This window comes from Garra rufa, chromosome 8 (assembly GCF_049309525.1).
Source record: "Garra rufa chromosome 8, GarRuf1.0, whole genome shotgun sequence".
Classification (NCBI taxonomy): Eukaryota; Metazoa; Chordata; class Actinopteri; order Cypriniformes; family Cyprinidae; genus Garra; species Garra rufa.
Window position 1 is genome coordinate 47,904,273 of NC_133368.1, and position 21,587 is coordinate 47,925,859.

The 21,587-nt window shown below is 32.9% G+C and overlaps 2 protein-coding genes across 2 annotated transcripts; one reads left to right on the forward strand and one right to left on the reverse strand.

The window, feature by feature from the left end:
- Positions 1-949: 949 nt before the first annotated feature.
- On the reverse strand, positions 950-10,175 carry tmem169b (transmembrane protein 169b). The gene is made up of 3 exons (XM_073845893.1): positions 10,079-10,175; positions 7,396-7,743; positions 950-5,179 (listed from the first exon to the last, which is right to left on the reverse strand). The coding sequence occupies exons 2-3, from the start codon at positions 7,658-7,660 to the stop codon at positions 4,563-4,565; spliced, it is 882 nt and encodes a 293-aa protein (XP_073701994.1). The 5' UTR covers positions 7,661-7,743; positions 10,079-10,175; the 3' UTR covers positions 950-4,562.
- Positions 10,176-11,837: 1,662 nt separating this feature from the next.
- Positions 11,838-21,326, forward strand: LOC141340225 (uncharacterized). Its single transcript, XM_073845149.1, has 14 exons — positions 11,838-11,886; positions 12,001-12,057; positions 13,025-13,151; positions 13,245-13,334; positions 14,705-14,892; positions 14,983-15,016; positions 15,093-15,177; positions 15,258-15,393; positions 15,483-15,532; positions 19,379-19,566; positions 19,703-19,835; positions 19,945-19,986; positions 20,072-20,102; positions 21,181-21,326. Exons 1-14 carry the CDS (start codon positions 11,838-11,840, stop codon positions 21,324-21,326), a joined length of 1,356 nt encoding a protein of 451 aa, XP_073701250.1.
- The last annotated feature ends 261 nt before the right edge of the window (positions 21,327-21,587 follow it).

Below are 21,587 nucleotides of genomic sequence, written 5' to 3' on the forward strand. Positions count from 1 at the left end.
TGTATGCATGTGTATGTGACATATATAAAATTGGCCGTTTTCCTATGTTATATGTACATATAATATAGGAAAACGGCCAATTTTATATATGTCACATATATTAAAAACCTATATCAAAACCTATATTAAAACATATGTTTATATAGGTTCTTTCCGTGTGGGTTGGTCAATTTGGTATTTTAGTATCCTTGCTAAATAGAAGTATTTGTTTCTACAACTCATCTTTAGATCTTTCTATTCATCAAAGAATCCTGAAAAAATGCTCAATTGTTTTAAATATTGATAATAATGCTGATAAAAATCTTTCTTGAGCAGCAAATCAGCATATTAGAATGATTTCTGAAGGATCGTGTGACTAGAGTAATGATGCTGAAAATTCATCTTTGATCACTGGAATAAATTATTTAAAATATATTCAAATAGACTCGAATAGTAAAAATATGTCTGCTTCTGTTGCATTTTGGATCAAATAAATGCAGGCTTGATGAGCAGAAGAGACTATTCAAAAACTTTTGACTGATAACGTAGGTCAAACGTGTTCATAGAAACTCATTAATCCAGCGAAAAGATGATCATGACAGTCTCTGTTGAGCAAATTACATGGATGCATAGACATGCATGTATTCAAAGTGGATGTGGCTGTTGTGCACGGCTTTATAAAGACAAAAACAAAAACTGAACGAATATATCTGTTCCAGGAGAGATCATGATTCATCAAAACATGTTATTTTAAGTTCAAAACAACTATTAATGTCACATATTTAGAAAAAATAAAAGGCTAGTAAGGTTTATGTCGTTGTTGCAAGGTAAAAATATATTAACATGCATCAGTGTTCATGTTTTACTATACCTTTTCTACAGTACTCTTTTTTTCAGCCAATTAACAAAGGGTGTTCAACATGTGTTTTGTTCTGTACATCACAACAGACACACAAACCAGATATGAAAATATAGGAATATGAATTTTATTGTCTTTTTTGAGCATCACTGCACAATAAAAATGCAAACTGTTAAGTCAAGTGATTAAATCAAGGGGAAAAAAAAGAAAAACTACCAACCAAATACAGGTATTAGAAGAAACATACATTGCTCAGAATGCATTTGATATGCAGTGATTATAAAATGCCCAAGAAACAATCTTTGCTCTGGTTATGAATATAATATTTGGAATAATTGTCAGCCCCCATATACACACATAAACACACACACACTCACAACATTCTGCACATCATCTGCCCCTTTTGTGTTTGTTTATTAAAAACTCTCTAGGGTTTGTCATGAATACAACTGCTCAGAGAATATGCAGGGCTTCTCACAATCTCACAAAAAATCTCACAGCTTATTTGCATATATTTATATATGGCTTCATTTTACAGGGAGCTATGAAACACCGTTACTCCTATGCTCTTCCCTGAACCTATCTGCTTTACAGAACATTTTTAATGAAAATAAAACATGCAAACTGTTAAAATAAATACAATAAAAGACTAATGAATAAATATTTTAATAAACGTCTCATGAAAGTGGAATGTCTGACAGATAATATGAAAAACTGGTGAGCAACAACACATTTGGCCCAGGATACAAAATGAACACCTGCCCAGAGTCAATAAACAATAGCAAAGAATAAATACTTGAAATGTACGTCTTATGAAATGAATGAATGACTGGAAATGGTTTCATTAAAAAAAAACCTTCTTGGTAAGGAACAGACTAAAAATTTGGCCCAGGAATGATAACACTGCTCTGCATCATATCTGCTGAAATAAATTGTACATGCTAATTTGAGAACATCACACTTTCTCTAAAATATGATGTTTTTTGTATCATTTTTGCTTCAAACAAACATTTGTAAAGTCTTGTATTATCCCTTACTTACAAAAAAAAAAAAAAACTGCACAAAGACATGATTTCTGTCCTCCTGTCTCAAATTATAACTATTTGTGACCCTGGACCACAAAACCAATAGCAATAGCAATAGCCAAAAATACACTGTATGGGTCAAAATTATCAATTTTTCTTTTATGCCAAAAATCATTAGGCTATTAAGTAAAGAACATGTTTCATGAAGATATTTTGTAAATTTCCTACAGTAAATATATTTAAACTTACATACTGATTAGTAATATGCATTGCTAAGAACTTCATTTGGACTACTTTAAATGAAGATTTTTTTGCACCTTCAGATTCCAGATTTCTCCAAATATTGTCCTATCCTAACAAATCATAAATGAATGCATAGCTATTTACTCAGCTTTCACATGATGTATAAAAGTCAATTTCATTTTGCGGTCCAGGATCACATTTGTTCAACTCTAAACCCATTTTCACATATGTGACATTATTTTACTCCTAATCCTGATTTCAAGGCTAGAAATAGAACCAGCGAGAGAAGAAAATGCTTACATGACCCAGATGTATTCTGCTACATCTGTGAGTGTTTAACTGCATACAAACAGCCACAGAAACATACAGATTTGGCTTATTTTCTAAAATTCTAGAGTATTTGAGCATACTTTCCACTCCTTGCAAAGAGATTTGGAGAAATGCAGCATTACATCACTTTCTAGCAATAAATCATCTGCAGTGAATAACATGACAATAACTGAGTCCTCAATCCATAATAGTGCTTTCTCCAGTGAAAAAAGTCATCTGGCCTCAATCTGGAGAGAAATATGTTCAAATCAAGAACAGTTTACAAGCTAAAACAGTGCTAAACAAACATGTGGGTGGATTTTGATGTGAGAGAAAACAGGAGAAGGACTTTTTCACTAAAGGAAGCATTGATTTTTTGGATTATGGACTTATGGATTTAATGATGGATTTGTTTCTTACAAACACACAGCTTTTGGCTTCATAAGATGTTAACTGATGGACTGGAGTGGATTACTTTGAATTATTGTGATGTTTTTATCAGCTGTTTGGACTCTCATTCTGACGGCACCCATTCACTGCAGAGGATCCATTGGTGAGCATGTGATGCAAAATTTATCCAAATCTGATAAAGAAACAAACTACATCTTGAAAGTGAGGACATTTTCAGCAAATTTCATTTCTGGGTGAAATGTTACTTTAAAACTGAAACATCTGATTATATATTTCTAATAACTGCATTAAAGCGGTTACATAAATGTGACTCTGGACCACAAAACCAGTCTTAAGTCGCTGGGGTATATTTGTAGCAATAGGCAAAAATACATTGCATGGGTCAAAATGATCGATTTTTCTTTTATGCCAAAAATCATTAGGGTGTTACGTAAAAATCATGTTCCATGAAGATATTTTGTAAATTTCCTACCATAAATATCAAAGCTTAATTTTTGATTAGTAATATGCATTGCTAAGAACTTCATTTGGACAACTTTAAAGGCGATTTTCTCAGTATTTAGATTTTTTTGCACCCCCAGATTCCAGATTTCGTAACAAACCGTACATCAACAGAAAATTCTTTATTCAGATTTCCGTCGATGCATAAATCTTGCAAAAAAATGCGAAAGATGCAAAAAAATTGACCCTTATGATTGGTTTTGTGGTCCAGGGACACATTTGTTCAATTCCAAGCCCATTTTCACATGCATGACATTATTTTACTCCTAATCTCCTCCTAAATAAGAAAGAAGTAAATGCACCTTAAATATAAAAAACTATTTTGTGATTAGTAATATGCATTGCTAAGAACTTCAGTTGGACAACTTTAAAGGTGATTTTCTCAATATTTTGATTTTTTTGCACCCTCAGATTTCAGATTTTTAAATAGTTGTATCTCAATCAAATATTGTCCTATCCTAACAAACCATACAGCAATGGAAAGCTTATTTATTCACCTCTTAGTACGTAGCATAGGCAAAAAATACATTGCATTGGTAAAAATGATAAATTTTTCTTTTATGCCAAAAATCATTTGAAATTTCCTAATGTAAATATCAAAACGTAACTTTTGGTTAGTAATATGCATTGCTAAGAAGTTCATTTGGACAACTTTAAATGCAATTTTCTCAATATTTAGATTTTTTTGCACCCTCAGATTACATTTTAGATGATGGATAAATTTCAATTTCAAAAAATGTACCCTTATGACCGGTTTTGCACTCCAGGGACACATTTGTTCAATTCTACGCCCATTTTCACATGAATGACATCATTTTACTCCTAATCCTGACTTCAATGCTAGAATTTGAGCCAGAGAGAGAATAAATGCACTATAAATATAAAAACCTAATTTTTGATAAGTAATATGCATTGCTAAGAACTTCATTTGGAAGTTCTTGGCAATGCCTTCCAGATTCCAGATTTTCAAATAGTATCTCGACAAAATATTGTCCTATCCTAACAAACTATACATAAAAGCAAAGCTTAGTAATTTGACTTTTGAATGTTTTAGTTTCAAAAAATTGACCCTTATGATTGGTTTTGTGGTCCAGGGTCACATATGTAATTATATTGTAACAAAAGTTAATATTGTTTGTTTTTGAACTCAGCATCATCAAATTAAATAATACTAGGCATTTTTGGCAAATCAGCAGTAGATGCAGGGCTGTGTTACCATTGGAGATGACTTCCATTCACACTGAGGATGTTTGCAGCGACTTTCCCTGCAGACTCCCAGAAATGGTGTCCGAATCCAGCAGCTCGACTACGCTGTACGGAGAACAGTCCTCCAATCCGAGCTTCCCACAAGCCCACCCGCAGAAACCCTTCTCCAGATCCCTGACCGACATCCACCATTCGCTAAAGTCCCAGGACACCTGAACGATGGCAGAATACAAGGCCAGTGACAGCGACAGCACCACGATGAGCACAGGGTAGAAGATAATTAGAAACGGGCAGACCGTAATTTTATGGCAGAACGTCCGCTCCTCGTTGTACACCAGAAATATATTGTACCAAGTGAGAGTACCGTAATAAAACGAGGTGATGAAGGACAGGACGAAGACGACGGGAGCGCAGGAGAGGCTCCACAGGACCACATGGGGACCCTGAGAAAGCCCGAAACCGCACGAGCGGCTCGATCCCTCGCGAGCGTCGCATTCGGCATCCAGACGCTCCTTTGACCTGGCCATCTCTTGCAGCTCTCTCTCTGTGAGCGTTACGTGAATGTCCACCATCTGACCTTTCTTCTTTCCACGTGTGATGGTCCCTGTGAGCGTCACGTAGCGGCTGTCTGGAGGCACTGCCCAACCTAAGGTCAAGACATTTCATTTAGGATGAGACAGAATCCAGAATGCTGTGATATTTTTAATGCATTTCATATATTAGGACAAAGCCTGAACAATAAATCAGCTTTCCATTGATGTATGGCTTGTTAGGATAGGATGAAGAGGATGCAAAAAAATCTAAATATTGAGAAAATTGCCTTTAAAGTTGTCCAAGTGAAGTTCTTGGCAATGCCTAAACTAATCAAAAATTAAATTTTGATATATTTTTACGGTAGGAAATTTACAAAATATCTTGATAGAACACGATCTTATACAAATGATTTTTGGCAAAAAAAAAAAAAAAAGAAATCTATCATTTTTCATATATATATGTGACCCTGGACCACAAAACCAGTCATAAGTGTAAATTTGTCGAAATTGAGATTCTTACATCATCTGAAAGCTGGGTAAATAAGCTTTCCATTGATGTATTGTTTGTTAAAACAGGACGATGTTTGTCTGAGATGCAACTATTTGAAAACCTGGAATCTGAGGGTGCAAAAAAATCTAATTATTGAGAAAATTGCCTTAAAAGTTGTCCAAATGAAGTTCTTAGCAAAGCATATTACTTATCAAAAATCAAGTTTTGATATATTTATGGTAGAAAATTTACTAAATATCTTCATGGAACATGATCTTTACTTAATTTGCTAATGATTTTTGGCATAAAAGAAAAATCGATAATTTTGACCCATACAATGTATTTTTGGCTATTGCTACAAACATACCCCAGCGACTTAAGACTGGTTTTGTGGTCCAGGGTCACATATAGTTATAGCTGAAAATATTTTTTGTGGGATTTTTCACACTTCATCAGACAACAATAATTTGAACAATCATTTAGCATTATCACTAAGAGTCAAAATGAGAGTGGAAATGGTGGCGAAAAAACTAAAATGTTTTTAGTGCAAAAGAAAATGTAATAACTTCACCATTCAAAACTTTGAGGTTGATAAAATGTTTAAATGTTTTTAAAAGATGACTTTTATGGCTACTGCTGCTGCATTTATTTGATAAAAATACAGTAAAAATGGGAATATTATAAAATATTATTACAATTTTAAATAACTGCTTTAGTTGTGAATATATTGTAAAATAAGCATCATTACTCCGGTCTTCAGTGTCACACGATCCTTCAGAAATCATTCTAATATTTTGATTTGCTGCTCAAGAAACATTTCTGATTTATCAATGCTAAAAACAGTTGTGCTGCCCATTATTTTTGTGGAAACTGGGCTACATTTTATTTTTCAGGTTTCTTTGATGAATAGAAAGTTCAAAAGAACAGCATTTATTTGAAATAGAAATCTTTTGTAACATTATAAATGTAATTTACTGTCGCTTTTGATACATGTAATGCATCCTTGCTGTTGCTGAGTAAAACATTAATTTCCCTCAAAAACAATATTTTTAAAAAGATACTGTTTGTTGATTTATAGTTTGGAAACTAAACAGACTTATTTTTGTTTATGCTTATGTAAGTTACTATTGTATTTTGTTTTAAGGCGAAACACTGCGGGTGAATAAGGTAAAAAAAAATTAACTTATAGTTATCACCTTACTTACTCAGTTGATTGATTACATTGATAATTGCTAAATATTTTGAATTACAAGTTTTCTAAAATGAGATGAGATTCAACTTTATTGTCATTACCCATGTACAAGTACAAGGCAACAAAATGGTATGGAAAATAAGGAATAAGACACATTTGATGTTAGGCTGAAATATGCAAATGATGCATTATTTAATGAAATATGCGCTAATTTGCATACATTTCTAGTACAAAAATCTGAATTCTTGTAATTTTTACCATTTTTTGGGGGAATAAAAATGTTCGAATTATATATGAACAAATCCCTCTGTAAAAACCTTCAGGATACAGACAGGAATACAAATCTAAAGTTTGATGTAAGTGTGTAAGCTACTGAAGTGGAGATTTATGGCTCAGTGTAGGAGAAAAATCTCATTTTGAGAAAACAGATAAAGTGCTGTAAAAAAACACTTAACAGTGTTTTTTGGATGTTAGTCAGCTAGTCTGAAAAAACACTTTATGAAAAACCAAAAAGCCCAAAATCTCAAACTTAATAGGTGCATGAAAAAAAAAACGTTTTGCCTGCAGTGCCTCCTCTTAAAATACACTTGCGGCCTATGCATCCAAATGCTTTTCTTTACTAGATTGCATGAGATTGCAAGCTTCACCTTCACTGCTTGGGTGGTTCAGAAATGTAGCTCCCTCTTCAGAGTTCCTCTCTCCACCTTCACTATCTCCTCCATGGTCTTCACCAGCGGCTCTGTCTGGATCTGAGCGGTAGACGATGATGGACTCCGGCCGGTGTTCTCGCTTTCTTCTCTTCCTTCGAGTGCTAGTGCCGCTGCTTCCTTCATCCACCTGTCCTTCAGAGACCTCTGATCTTATAGACTCCAGCTGAGGGCTCTCAGACCTGAGATGCTCCACCTGCTCCATGTTAGTGTCTCACAAGCTTTGGGGGGAGCTACAACTTCAGAGAGACTAGAGAAGGCTATTTACTGCAACCAAACATGGTAAGCCTGTGGGAATGTGAGAGAAACATGATGCACAGTTGACATTTGGCATGCATTCACTTAAACAGAAAAATAAAGGAAGAAATGACATTATTTTAACTGACTTGAACTAAAAGGTAAAGTATGTGTAAGGCAAATGTATATAAGAGTATATTAATTATGAGGCAAAATGTCACTTTTTTATAAATTACAGCAGATTTACATTGTGACGACATACCCCCACAATAGGGGACATTGTGTATTAAATTAAATTTAAATTGAAATCAGAGGAATAAATTACATTTAAAAAAATATTCAAATAGAAAACAGTTCTTTTAAATAGTAAAAATATTTCACTTTTTTATACTTTGGATCAAATAAATGCAGGCTTGGTGAGCAGAAGCGACTTATTTAAAAAACATGAAAAATTTTACTGTTCAAAAGCTTTTGACTGGTAGTGTATATCGTTAATTGAAATAAAGCTACAATTAGAAATATAAATATTATTTGAAAAACGTAGACAAACATTATAAATATTTTGGAATTGATTCAAATTCATTTGAAATTAGGAATTAATTATTAAAGTTAAGGTTGAAGTGTACTAAAACTGAGATACAGCTTAATATAAATATTAAAAACAAACAAAAATGGCAAAAGCACAAAAAAAAACTAAAATCAGAATGTTCAGAAACTTATTAGGAAATTAAGATTTATGTAGACAAATCAAGTTGAGGTTGAAGTACTGAAATTACTAAACTGTAATAAAAAATTTTTTGTTAAATAGAAATATTTACAAAAATATATATATAAAGGCAAAAATACTAAAAACTAGAAATGTGGCAACTGACTGAAATTAAAGTTAGGTTTAATTTCTGAAATGATAAAACTAAAAGGTAATTTAAGGCTAAATAGAAATATAAAAAATTATAATTAAAAAAAAGCTAAAGTAAAATTAAATATATAAATATTAGTAAGAAAACTTAAAACAAATATTAGAAATATTTTGGATAATATTAATTATTAAGTATTAATTTGAAATTAGGAATTAATTATTAAAGTTAAGGTAAACTAAAATAAAATAAATTAAAGTTTAATATAAATATTAAAAACAAACAAAAATGCCAAAAGCACAAAAAATAAAATCAGAACTGTTTAGGAATTAATTAGAACTAAATAGAAAATGAAGAATTATGTAGAAAAAAAATCAAGTTTAGGTTGAAGTACTAAAAGTACTAAACTGTAATAAAAATAAATTAAAGTTACATAGAAATATTTACGCAAAAACAAATAAAAAATGCAAAAGCACTTAAAATTAGAGATGTGGCAACTGACTGAAATTAAAGTAAAGTTAGGTTGAAGTTCTAAAATTATTAAAACTAAATAAAGATAAATTAAAGCTAAATAGAAATATAAAAAGCTAATACGTGAAATAAAGCTAAAGTTAAATTAGAAATATAAATATTAGTTGGAAAACTTAAAAATTAGAAATGTTTTGGAATTAATTAGTATTATGGATCAGAAATTAGTAATTAACTATTAAAGTTAAGGTTAAAGTGTTAAAATGACTAAAACTGAAATAAAAAATAAATATAATAAATATGTATAAAAACAAAAAAAAATACAACAGCACATAAAAATAGATTAGAAATGTTTAAGAATTAATTAGAAAATTAAGAATTATATAGACAAGTTTAGGTAAGTACTGAAGAACTAAAATTACTAAACTGCAATAAAAATTAATTAAAGTTAAACAGAAGTATTTAGAAAAAAAATACAAAAGTACTTAAAATCAGAGATGTGGCAACTAACTGACGTTAAAGTTAGGTTGAAGTTCTAAAATTATTAAAACTATATAAAGACGAATGCCCATAACAATTAAACAAATCAAAATTAGCACATAACAAAATTACTAGAACTTAAATTGAAATTTAAATAAAATCTGAAAATATTAAATATTAATAAACGATAAAAAAGTACATAAAAAATATTAAAACAGCACTGACATGTACAAAAGCTTTTGTGTAGCCAACAACACCCTTCCGTCCCTTCAGCTCTATTGTCAGAGAAACAAAGACATCCAGGAGACACATGAGAAGAAGTACAGCTAATCAAAAGACTGTGTTTTAATAAAACAGCATCTGAAACTGTATATCCCCTCATTTTAGTTCTTCTGAGATCAGTGTTTGTATTGAATCAGTGTCCTGTAATGCTTGAGATTCAGGCGGAGGCTGTTTTTCTCTCAGCTGATCCGCTCTGGCTTTCATCATCACACCCAAACCAGTATCTATCTACTGTAACAAGCGTCGTATATACAAACACCAGAATCTCCTGCCTTATTCATAATAATTGCATGCTTACTTACCAGATGCACATGCATAAAAAACAGCTGTGAAAACTGGGTTTGACGTCCAACAGCAGCCGCCGCCATGCAGATGCGCCTGGGCCACAATGAACGCAAGCCCCGCCCATTGAATCTGGAACGTCTGTCTCGTCCAATCAGATGACGAGAAATCGAAGCCCCTCCTCTAGCTAAAGCGACTACTTTTATTATTATATTTTATTCGGAATATTTGTTTTTAAATATCATTTCTTGCGTATTTGTGTATATTCCTCTCTCTGTATAATATATATATTATACAATATGTAATAAATAAATAAATAAAAATTAACATTATGTTTATATATATATATGTATGTACACACATTATATATATATATATATATATATATATATATATATATATATATGTATGTACACACATTATATATATATATATATATATACACATATATATATATATATATATATATATATATATATATATATATGTGCATTTATTAAAATATTTAATTAAAAAACTTTTAATTAATAAAACATTTATTAAAGTATTTAATAAATAAATACAATTAAATAATGAACATACAAAATGCTGTGTACTACATTATTGCGACTTTTTTATATATCAACATTTTATTCAAAATATTTTAAAATAGCATTTTTGAGCATTTGTGTAAATGACTCTGTGTGTGTTTATATATAGGTATATATATATATATATATATATTTATTCTTAGCATTTTTGCATATTTGTGTATATGTCTGTCTGTAATATATACAGTACATATATTTATTTGAATACAATAAATGTGTACTTATTTAAATAATTACAAAATAAATTAAACTGCTGTGAAATATTGCTACTTTTATTATTAACATTTTCTTCTAAATATTTATTTTTAAAATGTAACTTTTGTGGTTGTGTATATGTCTCTGTAGAATATTAAAGTAATTAAGAAATAAATGAAATTACCAATGTACATACAAAATGCTGTGAAAATGCTATTATTGCTGCTATTATCATAATTTTATTCTAAATATTTATTTATAAATAGCATTTTTGTAGGAGGTTTATGTATATGTCTCTGCCTATATACAGTATATATATATATATATATATATATATATATATATATATGAATAAAATAAATGTGTACTTATTAAAATAATTAAGAAATCAAATAAAAAATGTATATACAAATTGCTGTGAACTACTTTTAATGCTACATTTTATTATTATTATTATCATTAATTTTATTCTAAATATTTATTTTTAAATAGCATTTTTTGCATATTTGTGTATATGTCTTTGTTTGTAAAAGATAAGTAATGAATAAATGCGAATAAAAAGTGACAAAGAAAATGTATATTTATAAAGTCTAAGGTTTGGATTATAGATCAGTGGGTTGGATATTACTGATCATGGTTAAATCGTTTTTTAATATTTATTCAGAAAACAACGAATTGTCTCATGACAGGCAAACTAAATACTAAATGTATTTAATAATTACATTTTATTTAGCAAATTCCGTATTTATTATTGAATTTATATTTTTTTTTAAAACTATTATTTTTTAGTCTGATAAATGATGATGTAACCGCGTATGTCGTCACTCGTCATCAGTCAGTCAAAGTCGCGCGAAGTAACGGACGCTGTAACTGCCTGAAACACGATAAAACGCTCAATATTCTCCTTTCAAAGACATATTTGTGTTATATATCATCTTAAGACTGGAAAATAGGTCTATTTACGTGTTTTGTGTGGTATTTTTGAGTGTTTTGAATGGAGGAGCAGACGGTAAACCAACTGGACAACCTGCTGCTTCAGTTAGGTAACGTTCGTTAACGTAATTGAAAACGCTTCATTTCATTAACGTTATTTGTTTAACGTTACATCTTTTACATGTTTAACTTGATATGTACTGCAAATTGTACTATATTAACAGGTATAGAAACACGAGAACTTGCTCAGAAGAAGGATGACCTCAAACAGCAAATACAAAGTACGTTTTTTTTAAAAACTGGAAGCAGTCAAAAGTTTTTTAATGTTTTTAAAGAAGTTTCTTCTGCTCACCAAGCCTGCGTTTATTTGATCCAAAGTACAGCAAAAACAGTAAAAATTTTAAATATTTGTACTATTTCAAATAACTTTTGTATATGTGAATATCTGTTGAAATGTCATTTATTCCTGTGATTCAAAGCTGAATTTTAAGCATTACTGCAGTCTTCAGTGTCACACCATCCTTCAGAAATCATTCTAATATACTCATTTACTGCTTAAAAAACATTTCTGATATTATTATCAATATTTAAAACTGTTGAGAATAGAAATGATGAATAGAAAGTTCAGAAGAACAGCATTTAGCTGAAATAAAAAAAGCTTTTGTTATACTATATACCATTCAAAAGCTTGGGAACATTATGTAGTATATATATTTTTTAAAATAAATAATAGAAATTAATACTTTTATTTAGCAAGGATGCTTTACATTGATTAAAAGTGATGATAAAAACATTTATAATGTTACAAAATATTTCTATTTCAGATAAATGCTGTTCTTCTGAACTTTCTATTCATCAAAGAAATTCTACTCAGCTGTTTCCAACATAATAATAAATGTTTTTTTGAGCAGCAAATCAGCATATTAGAATGATTTATGAAGCATCATTTGATTGGAGTAATGATGCTGAAAATTCAGCTTTGAAATCCAAGGAATAAATACAATTTTAAAATATATATTCAAATAGAAAGCAGTTATTTTAAATAGTAAAAATATTTCACAATATTATTGTTTTTGTTGTACTTTGGATCAAATAAATGCAGGCTTGGTGAGCAGAAGAGACTTATTTTAAAAAAATATTAAAACATTATCTTACTGACCAAAAACTCTTTAAAAAAGTTCTCCTAATTGAAGAATCACATTTACAAAAACAAAAAAAGTCATAGTTTGTTGTCCATTGTGTTTTTAGTTTTTGAGTCCAACATTCAGGAGAAGAAGGATTACATAAGCACAACTCACAACACCATCAACAAACTCAATGAGGAGATCCAGCAAAAGCAAAACACGTTTAAGTTCATCAAAGAAAATACTAAAAAGTAAGGCAAATTGTAAGGCGGACTATGTTTTTATTTGTTTATAAATCTCAAGCATAATGTAGTATTCTATAAATGGAAATGTTCTAATATCAGTTTCCAGCGAACAGGACAACTGCTGCTTCAGTATGAAAAGACATTGGAAACGGAGCTAGAGAAGAGACAGGACAGCTATAATCAAGACATGTAGGTCAAGCATGACGCACAACTGTCCTTAAGGCGGTGCAACTGGTCTGGCCGCACCAGGCCCCATGCTTGTGTAGATTGTGTGCAACAGGTTTTTTAGCAATAATGTAATTTATAGGCCTTAGAAATTCACATATCAAATAGAGTGGGGAACTACGACGTCACTTTGTAGGCAAAAACCCGGAAGCAAGTTAGCATTTGATCACTTCCGGTTCCATCGCCCTAAAGTCAATGGGTTTTTTGAATGGGATTTTGGTTAAATCCCTTAAATAATGTCTGCGGTTAACACAAGCTCAAGATACTTTCACGTTTTATTGTATGACATTAAACACGCCAGTTACACCCTACTCCTGATTTTTTTAAAACTGTTACGTTTCTCAAAAAAGACGGTTGCTAACAAGTTGCTAAATAGGACTACAGGTGCTGTTGGAGACATTGAACGTCATCAGGTAGAACAGTTTATTAATTTATAGTATTTTCTAATTGTAGTATAATTTGTAGTACAATTAATTGTAGAATAACCAAACTAGTTCCCCGTATTTTATATTGTTGTTCGACAATGTTTTGCTTTGTTTTATTACTAATGTAACCAGCAGAGACTCTAGGTTTGTACCATAAGCTAAACACATGGTACGATTAACACCATATTTACCGGCTTTAACATTTTCTGTAACTACCTTAACAAAAACACCACCTATTCACTAAAATAAGTTTAATCTTACCATAATCAAAAACTTGCTCTCTCTGCTGTTATTTAATAATTTCATGCACTATATTTTTATTGAAAACTACGTGGAGACTCGTTTTTAATTAAAATATTTATATTAATGAAGGATTTATTCACCGATCCTTTTTCGCCGATCCTATTTATTATTAATGTTTCATTTCAGTTTTATTGTGGCTCAAGTTTTGAATTTATTTATTTTATATGAAAAGGTTCATGCAACATGGAATAAAACTCAACCACAGAGTAAATCCTTTATACTGAACATGTTTCTAAAAATAAGTTTGAAAAAAGTTGTCGGAATTATGGTGGTGGTGACGTTGAAGGCATGTGACCGATGTAGTCCGTTTATAGCCTAAGTTTAGCTTTTTAGTTCTGGCCTTTGTATTTAGGCTTCAAAATTCATAAAAGTTAAATTATTTTGTGAGGATTATCTTGAAGGACAAAATGTGCAAGTTTCACAATCTATGGTTAAACACAGTTTATTTTTTGCTATAATCCAAAAGCCTATGGAAAATCCTATTGCCTTTTTGTCGAGGAAACCAGTGTGATGCTAGCAGCTGATCAGCCTTCAAAGTGAAGTCATAGTTCCACCACTCTATATGTACAGTAGGGTTTATAGGATAAATGTGCTTGGTCTTTAAAGGAAAATCTTTCAGGAGAGAATCGAGAGCTACAAGAATGTGTTTCAGCAGTATAAGGATCGATACTGCCAGAACTCACTGGCTCAAAAACTGCTGAAGATTCAAGCTGAGAATGAGGAAATCGAAAGGAGAATCAGAGCAACGGAAGAACAAATATTGGAGAAAGAGAAAGAACTGATGGCAGCGCTGGGTAGTTAATCTGTTTCCTTCTCAAGTGCATCCAAAAAAATGAAAATTTCATTCCAAAACTATTTCTTTAATACAGATCTTGTTTTGATAGGTGAGGAAGACTCAGCCACTGATGCTGCTGACAGGTATTTTATCTTCACAGCAGATTGTTTTTTGTCATGATAGTTGCATTCTATTATTTAACATTCTTTCTGCTTATAGTAAGTGTCGAGACAATGAAGCCCCACAAACTGAAAACAATGAGTCATTTGATGAAATGGACCTTCATCAGGACCCTGCAATGCAGGTACTTCATCTCAAACTAGTTGACTTCTGCTGAAAAATACAGATGTTGAGACAAGGCATTGTAAATTTTGTCACTTCTAGAGGCCTGAAGAATATGCAGATGAGCACATGGTTGCTGAGGATCTTTCTGAGGAAAATAAGGATAGAACAGTAGAAAGTGATTATCAAACTGACACATTTTGCCACGGCTTATGGACAAAGAATGAAACTGGGCAAGGTTAACCCCAGCATATATTAATATATTGACAGTATCACAAAATAAAGACCCAATGGACCAATCACAATCAAGTATTCTTTTCATTTTAGATCAAATGCGAGAAGGTGATCCAAAGCAGTCAGAAGAGATACATGAAATGGTACAGTTAAAAACACAACTATTATCCAGACAACATATATACACTTGTCAAAAAAAAATTTTAATTATGGTTTGTGAATCATTTGACTCAGATCTGAACTTCAGTGCAGGTTCGCAAAATATTTCACAAATCTTGTGTTTTAGATCGGAACTTCAGAGCGCGGATCATGAATCATTTGATTCAGTTCACCACTTTGGTGTGGGTTTGCGAATCATTTGATTCAGATCGGGACTTTGGTGAGGAGTCGCAAAATATTTGTATCAGATCAGTACTCAGATGTGGGCTCCCAAATCATTTGATTCAGATCAGGACTTCGGTGCGGGTTTGAGAACATTTGATTCAGATCAGGACTTTAGAGTGGTTCTGCAAATCTTGTGTTTTAGATCGGAACTTCGGAGCCCGGATCATGAATCATTTGATTCAGTTCACCACTTTGGTGTGGGTTTGCGAATCATATGATTCAGATCAAGACTTTGGTGAGGAGTCGCAAAATATTTGCATCAGATCAGGACTCAGGTGTGGGCTCGCAAATCATTTGATTCAGATCAGGACTTCGGTACGGGCTTGAGAACATTTGATTCAGATCGGGACTTAGGTGCAGGTTTGTGAAACATTTGATTCAGATCAGGATTTTACAGTGGTTTTGCAAATCATTTGATTTAGATCGGAACTTCGGAGCCGGATCATGAATCATTTGATTCAGTTCACCACTTTGGTGTGGGTTTGCATTGCGAATCATTTGATTCAGATCGGGACTTTGGTGAGGAGTCGCAAAATATTTGTATCAGATCAGGACTCAGGTGTGGGCTCGCAAATCATTTGATTCAGATCTGGACTTCGGTGCGGGTTTGAGAACATTTGATTCAGATCAGGACTTTAGAGTGGTTTTGCAAATCATTTGATTTAGATCGGAACTTCGGAGCCCGGATCATGAATCATTTGATTCAGTTCACCACTTTGGTGTGGGTTTGCGTTGCGAATCATTTGATTCAGATCGGGACTTTGGTGAGGAGTCGCAAAATATTTGTATCAGATCAGGACTCAGGTGTGGGCTCGCAAATCATTTGATTCAGATCTGGACTTCGGTGCGGGTTTGAGAACATTTGATTCAGATCAGGACTTTAGAGTGGTTTTGCAAATCATTTGATTCAGATCAGGACTTCGGTGCGGGTTTGAGAACATTTGATTCAGATCAGGACTTAGGTGCAGGTTTGTAAAACATTTGATTCAGATCAGGATTTTACAGTGGTTTTGCAAATCATTTGATTTAGATCGGAACTTCAAAGCTTGGATCGTGAATCATTTGATTCAGTGCACCACTTTGGTGTGGGCTCGCAAATCATTTGATTCAGATTAGGACTTCGGTGCAGGTTTGAGAACATTTGATTCAGATCGGGACTTAGGTGCAGGTTTGTGAAACATTTGATTCAGATCAGGACTTTAGAGTGGTTTTGCAAATCATTTGATTTAGATCGGAACTTCGGAGCCGGATCATGAATCATTTGATTCAGTTCACCACTTTGGTGTGGGTTTGCGTTGCGAATTAGGGATGCTCATTTCGGTTAATTTTCCTGACCGACAACCGCTGCTCGTTATCCGAACATTAACCGTTAACTGATAAAATTAGAATAATAAATTAGTTTAAAATAAAAATAGAATGCACGAGTATCTGTGATGATACATTAAAAATACAAGCAAATGTTTTATTTTAACGTGCAAACAGCAGCATACAGACTCAGAGCAACAACAAAAACTGCATTGACATATACTTAAATTATCACGCATCAGCAGCGGTTCTGAGAACAGAGAAAATCTGAATGAAAAAAAAAAGAATAATATAAATAGGCCTACACTAAATATGTATAAATTAAATAACTACCTAATTAAGATGACAAAACTAAAACACACTGAATCCTTTTATGCGCTTTGAAGAACTGTACCGGTCTTATTCTTCTCATCAGACATAAAAAATATATAGCAGGCCAGCCAATACCTCAGTGTGCCTAGTTTTTAACATGTCCACATGCTGTACGGATAGGCAGGACCGCTGCCTGTTAACTCTTAGATCCGCGAAAAAAACACCATCACAAAAACCCTTTCAATTTGCGGTTCGGGACTTCCATCCACTGTCATATGCGTGTGGAGAAGCGCGTGTTTTACAGCGTTCAGCAATAGCCAATCACAGACATGTATGTTGAGTAGATTATCACTGTGGCCAATCAGAGGAGGCTATGTTACAATCCATTCACCAACCAAAGTGCCGGTTTCAGTTTTGCTGATTTCTACACTTTCGCAAACTCTCTTATTAAAACAAACAAAGTGTTGACATTATGTAAATAAGAGATTAATTGTGCAGTGTAAAGGTTATTTTATTACTTTTTAATAACTTTATGAGATTGCAATGAACTACTCTAGGATGAGTGATAGCTTTCCAGTGATTGTAACGGGAGCGCCTATTGCGCACTTTCTAGACTATAATTCATTCAGAATTTGAATACATTCACTCACGGATTCACTCTCTAATAACCCAATAACGCCACTTGTCATTGAGTTGCATATACTACATCAGTTTACTAAGTAAAGGTGAAGCGAAATATGTCTGTACAGCCACACTGCACGTGTCGACACGCGCGTGAGTAAACAGATAACTTACAAATAGCATTATTTCTTTCACCATGCAGCAAACGTAAAAAAAAAAGAATAGAAAAAAACCCTTTTAAACCGTTTAACTGATAGTAATAATCGGTTAAAATTCTTACTGTCGGTTAACGGTTAAACGGTCAATATGAGCATCCCTATTGCGAATCATTTGATTCAGATCGGGACTTTGGTGAGGAGTCGCAAAATCAGATCAGGACTCAGGTGTGGGCTTGCAAATCATTTGATTCAGATCAGGACTTCGTTGCAGGTTTGAGAACATTTGATTCAGATCAGGACTTTAGAGTGGTTTTGCAAATCATTTGATTTAGATCGGAACTTCGGAGTGGGTTTGTGAATTATTTATTATTTGTGATCCGCAAGTTCGATTCTTGAATTGTGATCCGCGCTCCTGAGTTCTGATCTGAAATGATGGCTCACAAATCATTATTCAGGTCGGAACTTTGTGGATCACAAATCATTTGATTTAGATTGGAACTTTGATGCTAGCTTGTGAATCTTTTGGTTCAGATCAGGACTTCGTAGTGTGGATCGCTAATCATTGTCCAAGTCCTGATCTGAAATGATGGTTCACCATTCATTATTTAGATTTGAACTTAGTGAAATGGAAATCATCGGAACTTTGGAGTGAGCGCACAAATGTTTTGGTTAAGATCGGGACTTCGGAGTGCAGATAGTGAATAATTTGTGTAAGATCAGAATTTAGGAGTGGGTTCGCAAATCTTTTGATTTAGATTGGAGCTTCAGAACTTCAAAACGGGTTTGCAAATCTTTTGGATCAGACTGGGAATTTGGAACCAGGAACACAATTCATTTGATTTAGATCAAATGAACCCCAGAGAAGGATTCACAAATCGCTTTGTTCTGATCGGAACTTCAAAGCTTGGATCGTGAATCATTTGATGCAGTTTAGGACTTCGGAGGGGGCTCCCTTTTTTTTTTTTTTTTTTTTATTAAACGGTAGAAAAATCAAACCATTAAGGCAGTACAAAGAAAGAATAAAGAAAGAAAGTATAGACAAATTCAAACCCCTAAGAAAATCAACTTTGGTTTTAACATAGAAAAAAGTGTAGTAACCATGTTTTTTGTATTACCACAATTTTACTACAAATACCATGGTTAAACTATGTCTAGTGTTTGTTGTTAGCATAGTTTGCTTGCTTATAATATTTGTTTAAATGGCTGCAGGAGGGGAATATGAATGTTTCATGTGCTTCTGAGCTCATGGTGGACATGTCAGAGGAGGAGGAGGAAGCTCATTTGGAGGCGACTCCAGCAGATGCTCAGGAGGACACAGCGAGCGAGGGTGGCATCTGTCCTCCTCCATCACCGGCTATTTTAAAAGCCATGCCAACCACCCCCACCTTTTCTCTAAAGTACAACCCATTCATCCATGTTTATGATAAAGTGTACAGTACTGTAGCTCTATATGTTGCAAACTGTAAGTTACATTAGAAACATGAATATGGAAAGTACTAGTTTAAGACTAATAACTGTTCGATCTGTTAACAGCAACAGTCCCGGTTCCTCACCTGGACGGCAGGAGATCTCAGACACCAAGTCACCCGCTTTCGTCTTCTCCGTAAATTCTGGTCCAAGCACACCTGCGTTCTCTAAGCTGGGTTGTGATTTTGCAGCAGAAGAGGTGAACTTCAGAAGCTGGAAGACTGATACATGCATTGTTAATCAACGAGAGTTTCATCATTACTGTACATCTGTGTGTATGTGTCTTTGTATGTGTGTTTATGTCATAGGCATCTCCATTTACCTTCACAAGCTCCTATTTCAGCGACAAGGTATTTCTGGAGGAACAGTGATGTTTGTGCTTAATGGCTGAATGTTTTAGATGTTTGAAAACTGATTTTGTATTTTTGGTAACAGAAGTCACCAGGATCAGCACCCAAATTCTCAGGTGAAGTATGGCTCACGAGTAATAATGATTATCTAAAATACAAACATGTCAAGAAAATGGCAACAAAAAAGCTGTCACAGATGCAGTGCCTTTTCAAAAGGTTACACCTTTGTAATTAAATGATCCATATTGGAACCTTAAAGGGACCTATCTGTACCTAAAGTGTACTTACTAGTATCTAAAAAGTACAGAAGAGTATACCTTGTAAAAAGTACCACAGGTACCAAAGGTAATAGCTTTTGTACCTTTTAATGTGTACATATATTGTTAAGGTCATAAGTTTACATACACCTTGCAGAATCTGCAAAATGTTCATTAATTTACCAAAATAGGAGGGATCATACAAAATACATGTTGTTTTTTATTTAGTACTGACCTGAATAAGATATTTCTTTATTATTTCGCACAAAATATGTTCACATATAGTTCACAAGAGAAAATAATTGTTGAATTTATAAAAATGATCCTGTTCAATATTTTACATACACTTGATTTTTAATACTGTGTTGTTGCCTGAATGATATACAGCTGTGTTTTTTTGTTTAGTGATAGTTGGTCATGAGTCCCTTGTTTGTCCTGAACAGTTAAACTGCCTGCTGTTCTTCAGAAAAATCCGTCAGGTCCCACAAATTCTTTGGTTATTCAGCATTTTTGTGTATTTGAACCCTTTCCAACAATGACTATGATTTTGTAGATCCATTTTTGTAGACTTTGTAGGACAACTAAGGGACTCGTATGCAACTATTACAGAAGGTTCAAATGCTCACTAATGCTTTAAAAGGAAACAATGCATTAAGAGTCGGTGTTTGAAAACTTTTGAACAGAATGAAGATGTGTACATTTTTTATTATTTTGCCTAAATATCATATTTTTTTTATTTAGTACTGCAGGTACTAAATAAAAAATAATTAATGCATTTTGTATGATCCCTCTTATTTTGGTAAAATAATTAACATTTTGCAGATTCTTCAAGGTGTATGTAAACTTTTGACCTCAACTGTATATATTTGGGCTAAACAAGTTTAAATCTATTTATATGCACATTTGCAACCATTAATACAGTTTGTTTCGCTGCCAGGTTTCCTGTTCGATGAAGCTGAGAGTCGTCAAGAGGAGTTTTCCTTCTCGTTTGGTACAGAGAGCCCTCGGCAGAACTCTTCCACACAGGACACAGCAGGGACTGCAGATTCATTTCCATTTTCATTCAGCTTTGGAAAAATGTAACTTCATTAACATTCATCTCATCCTTACAGCTGTTCTTCAGATATCTGTTCAAATATCTTAGAGTCTGTTGAAGTTAAATTCTAGATTGTAGATTTCATGTTAGTTTAGATGTGTGTATGTTTTGTTCAGCATATGATTCAGAATATCTTATTTACAGAAGGCATTTAAACTAAAATGCATGCATTATAATTCATTTAAAATTAGAGGAATGTTAGTTTCATGCATGTTGTTTTTATTAAATGTAGTAACTGAAAACAGAAC

Coding starts and splice junctions, on each gene's coding strand:
- tmem169b (XM_073845893.1), bottom strand. CDS start 7,660: ATGGAGCAGGTGGAGCATCTCAGGTCTGAGAGCCCTCAGCTGGAGTCT. Junction 5,180..7,395: donor GAACCACCCAAGCAGTGAAG/GTGAAGCTTGCA, acceptor TCTTGACCTTAG/GTTGGGCAGTGCCTCCAGAC.
- LOC141340225 (XM_073845149.1), top strand. CDS start 11,838: ATGGAGGAGCAGACGGTAAACCAACTGGACAACCTGCTGCTTCAGTTA. Junction 11,887..12,000: donor CAACCTGCTGCTTCAGTTAG/GTAACGTTCGTT, acceptor CTATATTAACAG/GTATAGAAACACGAGAACTT. Junction 15,394..15,482: donor AAAGAATGAAACTGGGCAAG/GTTAACCCCAGC, acceptor TTTTCATTTTAG/ATCAAATGCGAGAAGGTGAT.